Source organism: Hemiscyllium ocellatum, chromosome 18, assembly GCF_020745735.1.
Source record: "Hemiscyllium ocellatum isolate sHemOce1 chromosome 18, sHemOce1.pat.X.cur, whole genome shotgun sequence".
NCBI classification, from domain to species: Eukaryota; Metazoa; Chordata; class Chondrichthyes; order Orectolobiformes; family Hemiscylliidae; genus Hemiscyllium; species Hemiscyllium ocellatum.
The window spans coordinates 31,190,231-31,206,866 of record NC_083418.1 but is presented as its reverse complement, the minus strand read 5'-3'; the positions used below and the strand labels follow the sequence as shown (position 1 = coordinate 31,206,866).

Sequence of the window (16,636 nt, the reverse complement as noted above, 5' to 3'; positions counted from 1 at the left end):
GGTATGGCAACTGCTCTTCTCAAAAATGCAAGAAACCACAAAGTCATGAGCACAGCCCAGTCCATGATGGAAACCAGTCTTCCCTCCATTAACTCCATCGATACTTCCTGTTGCTTTGGGAAAGCGACCAACATAATCAAAGACTCCTCCCACCTCAATTATAGCCACATTCTTTGGTCAAACAGAAGGTATAAAAGTTTAAATACGTGTATGAACAGATTCAAGAACAGCTTCTTCCTTGGGGATATCAGACTTTTGAACGGACCTCTCAAATATTAATCATGATCTCTCTTCTCACTCTTGCTTTTGCTCCCTGCACCTTCTCGATGGCTGTATTCTGCACTCTGTTCTGCTACAGTGACGCACTTTGTATGCTATGATGTGCCTGTAGAGCAAGCACACTTCACTATATCTTGGTACACGTGACAACAACAATCGAACTTAAAAAAAATCTCAAAATCTAATATAAAGCGATGGGAGGGTGAACTGTAAGGCGGTTGTTGACATGCTTCAATGTGAAATGAACAAGTTGAGTGAGAGAGAAAATATATGACAGATGAAATGTAATGTAAGTAAATGTGAAGTTATCCATTTTGATGGCATAAATAGGAAGGCAGACTATTGTCTGAATAGTGACAGATTGGGAAAGGGGAAGATTCAGAGATACCTGAGTATCCTTAATATACTATTGTTGAAAGTAAGTAAGTAGGTCATGATCTGCAAGTGGTGTGCAAGGTAAATGGCATGATGGCCTTCATTGTGAGGGCATCAAGTAAAGCAGCAAGGATTTCTGCTGCAATTATCTAGGGCCTTGGTGAAATCACATCTGGAATGATGCTCTGGCTATGGGCAGAGTGTAACAAAGATTTACCAAACAGATCCCTGGGATGGCAGGACTAACATGAAGTGAAACTGGTTAAGATATGGGCTAGGCCATTTAGAATTAAATTGAGGAGAAATGTCTTCACCCAGAGAGTGGTGAGCTGGGGATTTCTCTGGTACGGAAAGTGGTTGAGGCCAAAACATTAAGTTAGATATAGTTCTTAGGGATAAGGTGCTCAACAGTATGGGGAGAAAATAGGAACAGAGTTGCATGATTAGCCATGATTATTGGCAGAACAGACTGAATGGCTTACTTCTGTTCCTGTTTTCTATGTTTCTGTTTTAAAACTACTGCTTCTGTCTTTGGCATGAGAAACAATTTTGCATGCACCAGCTGGCATTGCCCAACTATTCCCGATGTTATGCCCTGGTATATGAAATGCAGCCATTATTTATGTTTTTAAAAAAAGCAATGGAAGGAACAAATGGTGATGACTTAATGCAATTTGCAGTGAAACTAATCCAAAAAATATTGCCAAGTTGAATGAGTTAATCAGACAAAACGACAACACAAGATGCATTATCAACTGCAGCAAACATCTAATTTGGAAAATACTTTGACTTTGTGAAAGATCTGCTTTTTAAATCAATAACAAGCTGTTTTACGATGTGTTCTACCAGAAGTCATCGAGCAGCTAACAGAAATACCTTTAGAAATGGGATGTTTCAATTCAGAGAAGGATTTTTGCAGCCTTTTGAACGTTGAGTTCACCAGAGATCTCACCTTCTAGAAATTCCATTATGAGAAATTGATACACCGATACATCAGACAGAAGAACGTTTTCAATCTGCCAATCAACCTGTTGGGAACCTTTCACCTTACAAGTCTCTCACTTCAACTTTAAATCATCAGCTTTAACAAATAAATTACTCGTCTTCAACAAAAGGGGTGGAGGTAATTATAGCACGATGGCAAACATTTCATAAATAGCTGTTAGAACAAGCAGAAATTGTAGTGGTTGTAGACAAACTGGAACTGAGGGATCCTCTGCATAGATGTAGCTGGGTGGTGATAAATTGATTGGTTTCTGGACTGCATAAAACCCATAGTTAACCTGAAGAAAACTGGTTCATCCTTCATTCAGTTGTTGTAAGCTGTGACTTTTCATTGGTTAGTCAGAGACCTTTTATAATCAAACTAACCATCTTGTATCTCATGCAAACTGAAGCATCTGGAGAAAAGTGACTGAGAAGAAGTCTGCTGACCAATGTCAGAATCATCAGAATCATCTCAGTAGCGCCTGACTAAGAACACTGAACTGCCTTCCAAACTTTCTTCCACCATACAGTTATTTTTCCTTGTATGTCTGGGTGTGTGTGAGAGAGAGAGGGGGGGAAGGTTTAAGTGATTATGATGGTGGGGATGTGTCCATGTCCAATAATTTTTTGATTGATTCATTAACTGGTATTGAAAGTCAAGTGCAGAATTCAACATGAAAAAAGCAAAAAAAGGGTTTGAAGAATAATTTACAAACAGCAGAAGACACTAAGCCACGTCTGAATAACTCTTCAAAGTTCTCAAAACCCAATTTTGCTGTTTTGATGACATAGGTAACCAACCGTGTTTCAATATTTGAGTGCAACTTACCCAAGGTATAATACAAGATTCAGCAAACTCAAACCTACTGATGACCAAGTGCATTCATGCTAATGATCCTGAAGAGGATGGTCTGATTGAAAAAATGAAAGGTTCAGAGAGAAACGAGACAATAAGTGATGCAAATGTGTTAAATCTGTATTTTCTCGTTAAATATATTTAGTAATGATTTCATCTCTATTGATACACCAAAAATGTTGAGAACATTTACACTGTGTTTACAATATATTGAGAGAGTTAAAAGTCATTCTGACATGGTGTAACCACAAGTGGTTACCTAACAAACTCAATCTTGTTTCAAGGAAGTGTGAACAGGTAACCAGAGAGGTTGTGCACATTGTTGTGGTTCTGTTCGCCGAGCTGGAAGTTTTTGCTGCAAACGTTTCGTTCCCTGGCTAGGGAACATCATCAGTGCTATTGGAGCCTCATGTGAAGCGCTGCTTTGATGTTTCTTCTGGTATTTATAGTGGTTTGTTCTTGCCGCTTTCGGGTGTCAGTTTCAGCTGTAGTAGTTTGTATGTGGGGTCCAGGTCGATGTGTCTGTTGATGGATGTTCTTGCCGTTTCCGGGTGTCATTTTCAGCTGTAGTGGTTTGTATATGGGGTCCAGGTCCATGTGCCTGTTAATGGAGTTTGTGCACATTTTGAGGGTGTGGGGGATGACTATTCTACAAAGGAAGGCCAGCCAATAGCAGACACTCTGGAAGACGTATCGCACAAGACGTTTGGATGCTGTGAGCAGACTGAATTGTTTGATCAGAATTTCTCCCACTCAGTGAGAGGAGGTCCTTCATAACCTGCTAGCCAATCTGCTGCTAGGTAGAGCAGTGATTGCAAGGAGGGGATGGCTGCCCTAGAACGCTACTGTGTGGATGTCAGGCTTAGCAAAGGACATGGGGTGAGGGGAAGACTGATATCTTTGGATGGTACCCCTGAACCCAGGAAGTGCCCCAGAATGACATATCCCTCTCCTTACACTCTTCTGATTTATGTCAACCCACTCCCATCTGCCCACACACATCAAATATTTTATACTGTTGGCAATGTATCCAAGTCAATAAGATTGCTAACAAGTTTCATTGATCATTAATTATCAATTTAAATATGGCACGTGGATTGCCGATTTGGTGCCCACTTAACATATTGTTGAGGAATTCAGCTTGAGTGAATGTCAAGGGCATGAGGGTTTCGGCACCAGACGCATTTACCTACCAGCCAACTCAGGGCTGAAAATATGCCGGGTTGAGGAGGCGTTAAATCCACCCAATACTGGAGGGATAGAGATATAGGAGGCTGGAAGAACTCAGCAAACCAGGCAGCATTAGGAGTTTACATTTTGGGTCAAAACTCTCATTAGGATTGGGGAGGGGGAAGGGAGCTCAAATAAATAGAGGGAAGAGGTAGGGCTGGGGAAAGGTAGGTGGGGTAGCAAAAGGTGGACGCAGATGGGTTTATTGTGATAGGTCAATGGGAAGGGTGGAATGGATAGCTAGTAATGAAGATAGGTAAGGTCAGATCAAGGAGATGGAGGAGAATAAGGGCTGGACATGGGATGAAGTTGGGGATGGGGAGATAGTGAGGCGGGAAGTGGAATAGAAGGGAGGAGGTGGGGCTAGAAAAGGAGCCGGGGATGGGTGGTTAGGTTTTTTGAAATTGGAGAACTCAATGTTACGTTTTCTAGGCTGTAGGCTGCTCAAGTGGAAGATGAGGTGAGGTTCCTCCAATTTGTGGTTTGATCCACTGTGGCAATGGAGGATGCCAAGGATGATCATCTTAGAGGGGAAGTAAGAGGGGGAATTGAAATGGGCAATGACCAGGAGGTCAGGCTGACTGTTTAGGTCCTGGCAATGATGTTGGGTGAAATGGTCACCCATCTATGTATGGTGTCACAGATGTAGAGAAGACCACATCAGGAGTGCTGGATGCAGTAGACTAGGTTGGAGAAGATGCAGGGCAACCTCTGACTCACCAAGAAGCAGTTCATGGAATTCGCTAACAACTTCCATCCCACCCTCAAATTCACTTGGTCCGTCTTAAGCACCTCCCACCCCATTCTTGACCTCTCTGTTTCCATCCCTGGTGACAGTAAACGTACTGACCTTCACTGTAAACCCACAGACTCGCATAGCTACCTGGACTATATCTCCCATCCTCTAGCCTGCCAAAAATTCCATCTCATCCAATTCCATTCCCCACTCCACTGCTCTAGACTGCACCCCCCCCCCCCCCAGCCAAACCAAATAAAGATAGGGTTCTGCCTTGTTCTCATTTTCCACCCCGCTTGACTCCGCATTCAACATATCATCCTCAGATACTTCCGCCAACTCCAATTAGACCATGCCATGCAGAACATCTTCCCTTCCCCACCTCCACTGCCTTCCAGAAGGACCTCCCCACTCCTTGGTTCACACCACAATTCCCACCCAATTTCAAAAACCTTTCCACCTATCTCCCAGCTCCATTTCTAGTCCCTCCTCCTCCATTTCACCTCCTGCCTCACTAACTTCACTATCTCCCCACCTCCAACCTCAACCCATGTCCAGTCCTTACTCTCCTCCCTGCTTTCTTGACCTTACTTTACCTTCCCATCTTTCTTCCCACTTATCCACTTCATCGTTCCCACTAATGTATTAGAATAAACACCAGCTGCATCCACCTATTGCTCTTCCACCTCCCTTCCTCTGTTTATTTCTGAGCTTCCTCCCCTCAACCCAATCCTGATCAAGGGTCTTGACCTGAAACGTTGACCTCCACCTTCTGATGATACCTGGCTTGCTGTGTTCTTCTCGTCTCCTGTTTGTCTACTTTGGATTCCAGCATCTGCAGTTTTTTTCTTGTCTCTACCAATGCTAGAGGGATTTCCCTCTTGAGGAACAAGTAATATACTACTTTAGCTTGGCAAATGCTAAGTATTGTGGAACAGTGCAGGCTGTGCCTTAGTTGGTTCAGTCTACAGTATCCTTTTGAAGCAGTAACAGCTAAGATCGCCCTTCATTTTAACTGCATAATTGAAGGCAAGAAGGTGATTACTCACTTTTCTTCCACTTTTCTGATGACTCACCACAGCAAGGGAATCCAAGTGTGTTCAAGAGAAGGAACCCACTGCTAGTGATGAGGGGCAGGCAGGAAGAAATGAATTGTATGTCTGCTAAAATAATAATTTAGAAACATAGAAATTAGGTGCAGGAGTAGGCTATTTGCCCCTTTGAGCCTGTTCCACCATTCAGTCTGTTCATGGCTGATCCTCAACTTCATTACCAGATTGCTGCTTTCACCCATGTCCTTTGATGCCTTTCATGTCTAAAAATTAACTACTACATTCCACAGGTTGAGAATTCCACAAGTAAAGAAAGTCTTCATCTCTGTCCAAATGGCCAGCCTCTTACCCTGAGACTGTGATCACTAGTTTTAGACTTATCAACCATGGAAAATATTTTCCTTGCATCTAGTCTCTCCAGCGCTGTTCAAATTTTTTGGGTTTCAATCAGATCCTCTGTCATCTTTCTAAACTCTACTGAATAGAGGCCTATTCAAACTAATCTTTCATCATAGATCAGTTCTGCCATCCCCACTATCAGTCGAGAGAACATGTGCTAAGAATCAAAATTGTATGCAGTGTTCCAGAGAGAAGGCCGCCAAAACATTGTGTTATGAAGACCATATCATTTATTTTCAGTATTTTTGATTGTGAACTGGAATGGGGAAAAAAGTGATTTTAAAAACAAAGATTGCTGCACTTGTTTGAAAGCATGTAACATGACACTCATTATAAAGTAAACACTGTTGTGCGTTCAGGTTTGTAGAATGAGCTGGAGCTGCGGAGTGCATATGCATAGATCTTTGGCCGACCATAAGTATTTGATTTATGCGTGTACCAATGATTAGTTATCGATGACTGAGATCTTCTGCTTACCAGCAGCAATGTGTTTGGTTTCCAGATAGTTAAACAGGTTGGGGATGTGAATGTTTGGGAAATGCCATCGGATCTCTCAAGAAGCAGAAGCTGTAGTTATTCTCTGCAGTTATAAACACCTTGCACCTGAAGAAAGTCGGTTATTTCCTCTGCTGTAGTTGTGAACTTTAATGAGTTTTGTAAGTATGAACCAATCATCCTGTGCCTCCTGCAAACAGTTTAAAATACTTTGCAGAAGGAAGATTGAAAAGCAGCATTATGATCAACAAAAGAACTATCTCATCAAACGCTATGGTCAGGAACCACAGAACTGCCTTCCCAGTTTTTCCCTTCACCCAGAACACCTATGTTTCATTTTTGTGTATTTATGTATGTACAGAGCGAGTTTATAACTGGGTTAGAATCTTAACTGGTAGATTTTTATGTCGATAGTTTGTATTGTTTATTTGTAGTTTGAATCTCTTTATTTGTAGTCAATAGTAATTCTTGTAGAGTACAGAACCTGGCCCACACTTTGTCACCCTGGATCTAAAGTCAGGTAAATTGGTGAATTCTGTGCGCTTTTAAAAGTCTTAACTTCTGTGATGACTCCAAGAATAGTGGAGCTTAATTTTTCAAATCCACCTTGAATGATGCATAACAGTGTTGCGTGCATCTGGACAAACACAAGGATGCAAAATATTTTGAATAAGAATGATACTGATAGTATGTATTACACTCATCAGGATAAACACAAGAATGGAAAATTTCAACTGACCACAACAGTTTGTACTACAGGTAAGAAGGGCACTGATTGGTCAGTAAGTTGTTTTTTGTTGGCTGAGGCATTTCTATTAGAAAAGCAATGGGACACTACAGGCTATCTGGGTTTTTATTGAAAGTTCCAGCAGGCTGGAAGAGCTGAATAGACTGTTTCTAAATATTTTTCTAATCAGCTTGTTCAGAAATGTTAATGATATAACTTTGGAGCAGGTGGGATTTGTGCCATAAGAGCCGTATTCCAGTTCTTATTTGTTGTTATGCAATTTAAAAATGTGTTCAAACCTATTCCTTTTGCTTACAGAGAAGAACGTAAGTCACTTCTAGCAATTTTAAATGAGTCACAATTTCAATATGACTAATTTAAATTGGTTGTTGTTGCAGCTATTTGTGCACTTTCAATTATTTGGCAAGTGCTGTCCAATAATGGACTCCATTCTAACAGTGTTTATTGAGTTTTGCAAGCATGAGGTTCCACCTGTAATTATAACTGGAGGAATATTGTGTTTAGCTTGATAAGCCAATTTTTTTTAGAAGTATGGCCTATGCATCTGGAATTGCTGTGGCAGTGAAGCTTATACATGATATACCTCAATTATGTGGTAGGCAGAATATATTTTTGGACTGATAGCAATGTCTTGTTAATTAGAAGATGTAACTCTCATAGACATTGCATAGTATCATTGAAATGGCTTGACCTTTGCACACCTTGCAAGCTTGATGCAAATACTGAATACATCAGAGCTAGTCTGTGGGACTATGGTGATCAAGATCAATGTTTATTGTTTATTCAAACAATTAATTAAACTTGCAAATGTACCAAAGACCATTAATTTAAGACCTGCAAAGTGAGCAGTCTACTTCAAATTGACCTGGCAAAGGAACTTACAAATTTGAACAACAGGTTAATTAAACCTTTTCAAATTTGACATTCTGATGTTTGTACTGCTGAGTACAAGATGGAAAGCTTGAGCAATATAGTTCTCTTAAGTTAAAATAATTTGCAATAACTTTAATGTATAGAAAATTATACGTGTCTTGAGATTTCATTGGGTCCTTTGAAAGCTTCTGGTCTGCCATGCCCTTCTGGAGAGTTTTCTCCATTGGCTATTTGATGGGACATGGTTTCAGCAACTGATGGAGTCTTTGGAAATATCCCATTTAAAATGATTTGGGAGCATTTATTTGGGGCAAGCCTAATTGGTTCAATTTCCTCTTTGGCATTGTCCAAATAGGTGCATTTCAGAGAAACATCTCACCTTGTCTGAGGAATATATTGTCTTGATCGACACAGTCTTTGGGAATTATTACATGGATGGCAGCCAAAATACTAATCTTAAAAGCATTCTACTTGCCTGACCCATGGTATGCTAAGTACATCTTTTTGTGTCTTAACTTTTGTTCATAACTAGATGTCACAAAGGAGGTAAATATTTTGTTTATTCAGTTAAGTTTATTCCAGTAGCTATGATTGAAAAATACTTTTAATGGTTAGTCTCTTTACTGTGTTTAGATTTATGACTGTAGTAGATGTCAAGAAAGAGTGGGAAATTGGAGGCATTTTTGTCATCATAAGGAAAAAGCTGGAAGACTGGATGTACAATGTCAAAGGGGACAAATATAAACCATCCAAGCAAGTAGAATTATTTTTTCTTAATGTTTATCATGTAACTGTGCCTGATTTTTGTGCCTACTGCTGTACATCATGGGACATTGTCTTCATTACTGAATCATGCCTTTGAATAGACATAAATAATGAAGTGCCTGCATGTATGCATTCATATACAAATAAATGCTTCTAAGTGCATCAACATTTTGATTGAAGTCAAAAGATTTTATCTTGATCTGGAGGATAAAAGTTCATTATAGTTTGACTCATAAATGATAGAATCAATGTAGAGAGGTTGGCCAACCAAAATATTTTAAATTCATGGGAATAAATATTAGCAATCATCTGAAGTGAGGACTGACACATTTTAATAATCAATTTAATATCCAATTGATTTCTTGTGAATAAATTTAAAGTATTTTTATTCAATTTGTAAGTACCAATGAGGCATAAATTTGCAACAGGAAATTGAAGGATCAAGTTATTCACTCGGATAAACCAAGAAACCTCAACTGATATTGCATAGAAAACAATCTAGAAAACTGTACAAAAAGCTTTTGTGAATTTGTCTTTAAGTGTGATTTCTTTTCTGCCAGCTGAAAAGTTGTAACATACCTTGTGTGCTGAAATCCCGTTAAATTTATTTTAAAAAGTTTTTTGATATAAAAAACTCATTTTTATTCATTCAGTTCTCATTCTTATGTATTCTGATCTAAAGAAAGGTCACTGGACCTGAAATGTTAACTCTGAATCCTCTCCACAGCTACTATTAGACCTGCTGAGTTTATTCATGCAATTTCTCTTCTCTTTTTCTGATTTCCAGCATCTGCAGTTCTTTATTCTTATTATTTGTGTTCTTTTTTACTCTTACTCATGTTTTGCTTTAAATTCATTCGCAGAATTTGGGTAATCTGGACAGGCTAGCATTTGTTCCCCATCACCAGCTGCTGCTTTTGAGAAGATAGTGTGTGATACCTTTTTTTTGAAATGTCGCCATCCATTTAAGGTATATGCACCCACAATGCTGTTAGGAAGGGAGTTCCAGGAATTACAACCAGTGATAGTGAAGTAACAACAACACAATTTCTCGTCAGAATGGTTTGTGGCACGGAGGGCAACTTGCAGATAATAGTGTTCTACCTAAAGAAACAGATATATGAGGAGCCATGGTGATTTCTTGAAGAGCATCTTGCGGATGGCATTTACTGCTGTCACTGTTTATTGGTGACAGAGGAATTGAATTTTGAAAGTGGTGGAAGGGGTGCCAGTTAGGAGGGCTAATTTGTTCTGGAATTTTGTTGAGCTTCTTGAGTATTGTTGGAGCGGTGATAATCTGGGCAAGTTGAGAGTGATTTGTGCCTGGTGGATGATGAACAGGCTTTGAGGAATCAGGAGGTGAGTTATTAATTACAGAACTCCCAGCTTCTGACCTGTACTTGTAGCCAGTGCATTGAACTGGAAGAAGCTGACCTTATGCGTGACAGAGCTTAGCTGAGTTAGGCACTACAAGCCAAGTAAGAAGTATTGACACCCAGTTCTAGTAGAATAGTTATTGGTCATCATGCCAGTATTTGGTTGACATTGTGGGTGGAACTACAGCCTCTACTGGTTTTACTTGTGTGTGCTTTTAGTGGCTGTAAGTAACAGCTCATGTTTGGATTTGTCTGATAGCTTACTGTATGTGATGTTCTTCTTTTGGACAACAACAATATGTGGGTAACCAGTGGTTATTGGGTTGGGGAAGTGGTTACTTAACGAGGGTGTTTAAATGGGATGTAGCCAAGGACAGTTAAGCTTTATGGCTAGTAGCTAGACAGTGACTGCGATGAGAGAATGGACTTATATGTGCAAGGAGTGATAACCATGTGCTGTGAGTGGTGCGATTTATAGCTGCTGCAACATTACATTGCCAGTGAGGGGCAACACTAGATTGCCAGTGCTTGTCTAAGTACAGAGCGCCCTTTTAAGAATGGTGCAGGTGCAAGGGATGCTGATTTTTCAGTGGATATCTGCTTAGTGGTGAGTTTTTCTGTGATCTGTGTTTTGAATGATGGTAATAACATCACACGTGAGTGCTGTCATAGAATGGGTTAGGTAGTTAATGAGGTGAGCTTGGTAAGATAATATGAGAAATCTTGATTTGGAGATGCCGCTGTACACAGTTAAAAATCACACAACACCAGGTTATGGTCCAACAGGTTTAATAGGAAGCACACGAGCTTTTGGAGCAACGCTCCGAATCACCTAGTGAAGGAGCTGCTTTCCACAATTTCTGACCAATTTTATTAATACTTTTCATTATTGGAGGTATATTGTTTATATGCCACCTCAATTGTATTTGCTTGGCCCGTACTTATATATTTGAGAGCGAGAGAGAGGGAGGTGTGCAGCATGGAAACAGACCCTTTGGTCCAACTTATCCATGCCGACCGGATATCCCAACGCAATCTAGTCCCACTTGCCACCTGCCAGCACCCGGCCCATATCCCTCCAAACCCTTCCTATTCGTATACCCATTTAGATCCTTTGTAAGTGTTACTACTTTACTTGCCTCCACCACTTCCTCTGGCAGCTTATACCATGCTGCGTGAAAAAGTTGCCCCTTAGGTCTCTTTTATATCTTTCCCCTCTCACCCTAAATCTATGCTCTCGAGTTCTGGACTCGCCCACCCCAGGGAAAAGACTTTGCCTATTTGTCCTATCCATGCCCCTCGTGATTTTATAAACCTCTATAAGGTCACCCCTCAGCTTCCGACGCTTCAGGGAAAACAGCCCCAGTCTATTCAACCTCTCTCTTTAGCTCACATCCCCCAATCCTGGCAAATCCTTGTCAATCTTTTCTGAACCCTTTCAAGTCTCACAACATGAAGATTCCAAAGAGTATCAACTATCAGAACTTAATCACAGCACGTTAGTCTGCTATTTCGTTCTTAAATCACTTTTTTTTTGCGATTCATCTGAAATAGTGCAATTTTGCAAACTGTTAAAGCTCTTGCTCTTAATTGTAGATGACTATTATTGTTAATACACATTTCAAGATCTTTTATAACAATTGTGTAGCATTGCGTTCATGGTATATTAATATTTAAAGCAGACTTGGGGCAACATTTGTTAGAGTTAAAGGCACTTTTGAATTGGCTGTTTCATTTAACGTTGGGAAGCACACATGCAAAATAGCACTCCCATTGCCATGTTCATTTATTCAAAATTATTTCCATAGATCTCTTGTAGTTCAATTTGGGACGAATCATTTAATCAGTTTCGGGAAAGCTAGCAAGATGATGAGATTCCCTGCTCAAGATAGTATTACTACTGAGCAGAATATTTTAGGTAATGTTCTGCTTTGGTGATGTTCTACTTTGGTGATGCTTTAAAATACATAGGGAAATTATACTTCAATTTGTGATTTTCAACTGTTTAAATTAATGGACTCAATATGTGAGATTTTCTTAATATGCTCAGATTAAGGATGTTTCTGCAGGAGGTGTGCAAATTGTAAAATTGTTAAATTATATTAAATTTTTTTTTACAGAAACAGGATTTCAAAGTTTTGCTACCGCATGGTATTCACCAATGCGTTTGAAGTTTTTGTTTACATGGCTATTCTACTTAACGTCTTTCCACTCATTCTGGAATATATTCCCAATGTGAATGTAGAGCTTGAGATAGAGCTGCGAACGATTAATTATATTTTCTTTGTCGTGTATGTAGTACAGGCACTTATGAAGGTAGGTAAAATCGTATTATGTTGTACATTGTCTACATCTTTACAGAGAACAATGTGATCTAGTTTAATTCTTATATTGAACGTATTTTTCCAACTAGCTGTTTTGCACCTTTGTTCATGTGTTCTATTTCCTTATTGTCAAAATCAGAAAGTTACATTCACACAATGTTTTGATATGTTTTTAAACTTAGTGTTTTATGTGCAGTGTTTGTTATTTAGGAAAATGAGCTGGTCATTTTATGTAATGTATTCTAATTTTAAATGGTGGTTGAGAAATTAATTGGGCAGAGCCTGGGTATACGTTTTAAATAGTAAGATTGGAATTGGAGTAAAGGAAATGGGATAATTGCAGGTGATGGTAGATGGATAGGGCAGGTAACTTCTTCTATTGTTTCAAGATTAATGTTTCAATTTTGTGATGGTAATTAATTATAAGAAACCCACACCTGCATTAATTTTGAATTGTCTCGATGTTTAGCTGGTCAGCTTTGCTGTCAAAAATGGTTGACAACCACAGGGATATGTGTAAATTCTGATCTTATGAAAAATTTTGATGCAATTTTGGGCTTTGACTGTGTGGAATATGCATTCCCAAACCATGTTCAATGGAACTGAATATAGGTCAGACAACTGAAGAGTTTGCAAAGCAACCGTACAGGAGGGGTACTCCAGTTGGGGTGCAATTTATACCTGTTTCAAATAGTTCTGTGCTTCTCTGACATTCTCTCAATGTCAGAGAAGAAGCACATGAATTCAACAGATGTTTTAAATCTGTATTTTTCATTACAGAGGATTTATAAACCATATCCCAAAAATAATTCTGAATCAGAAGATGAAAATAAGCAAGGAACTTAAAGCAATCACCAAAATCAGGGACTGGCTGCTGAGAAAGCTATTAGAACTAAAACTTGACATGTTCCCTGATCCTGACTAGCTTCATCCCAGGATATAAGAAGAAATAACTGTGGATATAGTTTGGTTGATTTTTCTTTAATTTTCCAAAATTTTGTAATGGTCCCATCAGGTTACATGAATAGTGAATATGATTCCTGTAATCAAGACAGGAGGGAAACAGGAAGAGAAATTTATGGGCCAGTTTGCTTAATAACATCATATATCAATCTATTATTAAAGAATTTATAGTACAGCAGTTAGAAAATCTTAATGCAATCGGAATCAACATGGTTTTGGGTGGCACAGTGATTGGCACTGCTACCTGACAGTGCTGGGGACCCAGTTTCAACCCTTGGGCACCTATCTGTAAGGAGTTTGCACATTTTCCCCATGTCAGTCTCTGAGTGCTCCAGTGTCCTCCCGCAATGCAAAGATGTGCAGGTTAGGTGGATTGGCAATTGGAAATGCAAGGTTAGAGGGATAGGCCTGAATTAGTTGGTGTGGACTCAATGGTCCAAACGGCTTGCTTCCACACTGTGTAAGTTCTGTGATTCTATGGTTTTGTTAAAGGATCAGCATGGTTGATTAATTTCTTAATATTCCTTGAGAAAGTAACAAGTATGGTAGATAAAGGAGAACCAGTTGGATGTTTAGATTTTCAGAAGACATTTGAGAAAATTCGACATCAAAGATTATTATATAACATAAAAATTATCAGTGTGTGGGCAACATATTGGTTTAGATTGAGGATTGTTTGACTAATTGAATGCCGTGAATAGGTATAAATGGTTCGTGTTTGGGTTGGCAGGATGGTAGAAGGATGTTCCACAGAGATCAATGTTTTGACCTCCGTTGTTTACAATTTGTATCTATTACTGAATGAATGGTTATCACATTTGCTGATAATAAAAATATAGATAGGAAAATAAGCTGTGAAAAGGACATAGAATCTGCAAAGGAATGTAGTTAGTTTAAGTGAGTGGGCAAAAATAATCTAGATGGAGTATAATGTGAGAATATGTGAACTTGTCCACTTGGACAGTGTGAACATGCTGTGTCTTTAAGAGATATATTCTGTCCTGGGTTTTTTTGAAGAATGGTTTGAAGGTGGAGGTGCCAACAGTCTGTGCAGAGCCACTAGATTAAATAGTTTTTGATGCCTTGGGGTTTTTTTAAAGGAAATTGGGACAATAGAAGCAGCCTAAATGGGTGTGAATTCTCTGACAAACCAGGATTTTAAATTTTTTTTCAGCTTTTCAGTGCAGTAATTGTTGCTGGGGTCTTAGCAGGATTTGGAGGTTGCAGTACATCTCTTCCTGCTACACTCTGATTTTTCTCTTGGTATTTTCCTGCTGCTGGAGTTGTATGTGAGAATTTTTTTTTTCTGAATTTGCCTTTGTCAAGACTATGTTATTGTGATGTACTGTATTGGAACAGTTAATTAGTAATATTTACTGTCTATTATTTAGACATTTCAATAGAGTTACAGTTAAGCCAATTCTTTTTTTTTCTCTTACTATATTTTGCCTACAAGTATTTGAATAAAGTGTGTTTTGCTTAACATGAAATAGTTTGAGAAGTTGAACTGTGTCTGGAACGCAACACCTTACACTTATCTTTAACATGAAAGAAAAGGTCCAGGCTATCTTCTTAATATATTTTGAGGGGGTTTGGTCTGGTCCATAACAGAAGAAACAGAATGGCAGCTTATTATCCAAATGGAGAAAGATTCCAGAACTCAAGTGTGGGAAGAAAAGAGAAATGTATTAATAATAGGAGATAGTAAAGTTAGGTGAATAAATATAGTTCTCTGCAGGAAAGACAGAGTCCTGAAGGCTGTATCGTCTAACTGATGCTAAGGTTAAGATGTATCTTCTTGGCTGGAGAAGAACTTGAAGTGAGAGGGGAAGAATCCAGTTGTGCTACATGAAGATAACAAACCTAGGGAAAGGGACTCTGCTGAGAGTCTATGAACATCTCAGGGCTAAACTACAAAGTAGAACCACACAGGTAATAATCTCAGGGTTATTATCTGAAACAGGTGCAAATTGGCACAGAGTAGATAAGATTTGAGAGTAAATGTGGGACTCAAAAATTGGTGTGAGAAAAATAGGTTCCAATTTCAGGGGACACTGGCATCAATACTCGGGCAAGAAAGTTATTCCATTGGGTCAGACTTCAGTTGAATCATGCAAGTATCAGTGTCCAGGTGACTTAAATAGGGTTGTAGATAGGGCTTTAAACTAATTAAAGAGAGGCAAAGTTTCATTTGAAGACTTGTTTAAGAAACAGTAAGAAACATAGAAAGCAGAGGTGCAGCTTAGTGATGAAGCAAAGTATGATAGAAAAGCGTAGAAAATATAATTAGAAGAGTGCAGCAGAAATTAGAACCAGTGGTGAAATGTTCTAGCGTGAGGCTCTTTATCTGGATGCACACAGGATTTGGAACAAGATTAATTAATTGCAAAATGGAAATAAACAAATATGACTTGATTGCTGTTAAGGATATGTGGTTGTAAGGTAATCAAGAACTCAATGTTGAGGGGTATTCAACATTCTGGAAGAGTAGGTATTAAGGAAAAGGAGATGGGATAGCATTGTTAGTAAGTGAAGGTGTAATTGTGGTGGTGAATAGTGATATAGGTGTAATAGATCGTTAAGTGGGATCTGTTTGGTTGGAAATAAGGCATAAGAAGGGAAAGAAGTCATGGGTGGGAATCATGTGTATGTCCTAAAAACGTTGGCTAACTGTGAGACATAATTTACATTGAGAAATAATCGAGGCCTTAAGAAGGGCCCTTCAATTGACATAGGCGGAGTTAATCTGCATATTGACTGGACAAATCAGATTAGAGAGGGTAACATGAAAGACAAATTTGTAGAGTGCAAAAGGGATTATTCCTCAGAGCAGTAATTACCGAAACTACTCAGAAACAAGCTATTTTTGATCTGGTAATGTGTAATGAGGTAGGATTAATAAAAAATATTGTACAGTCAATTCTGCTATAATGCGGAAGCTCTGTTCTTGTGTAATTCTGTGTTATAAGAAAATCATGTAGTACCAACACCATTTAAAATAATGGGGCCAAAATTGTGTTATAGCGAATTGGCTGTAGCGATGCATGTGTTACAGCAGAATGACCTGTAGTAAAGGATCTTCCAGGGAATAGGGATCACCACATGGTGAAATTTCACACTCAATTTATCGATGAGCAACTCATGTCTCAAACCATGTTCTTCAACTTAAGGGGAATTA

General features: G+C 39.0%; 1 protein-coding gene across 1 annotated transcript in view; it reads left to right on the top strand.

Annotated features, from left to right (window-relative positions):
• The window catches only part of LOC132824173 (sodium/hydrogen exchanger 10-like), a 393,707-nt gene that overhangs the window by 110,243 nt on the left and 266,828 nt on the right, over positions 1 to 16,636 (top strand). Inside the window, exons 12-13 of the mRNA XM_060838455.1 lie at positions 8,664 to 8,783; positions 12,292 to 12,487. Of these exons, the coding sequence (XP_060694438.1) occupies positions 8,664 to 8,783; positions 12,292 to 12,487 (316 nt within the window). The remainder of the gene's footprint in view (positions 1 to 8,663; positions 8,784 to 12,291; positions 12,488 to 16,636) is intronic.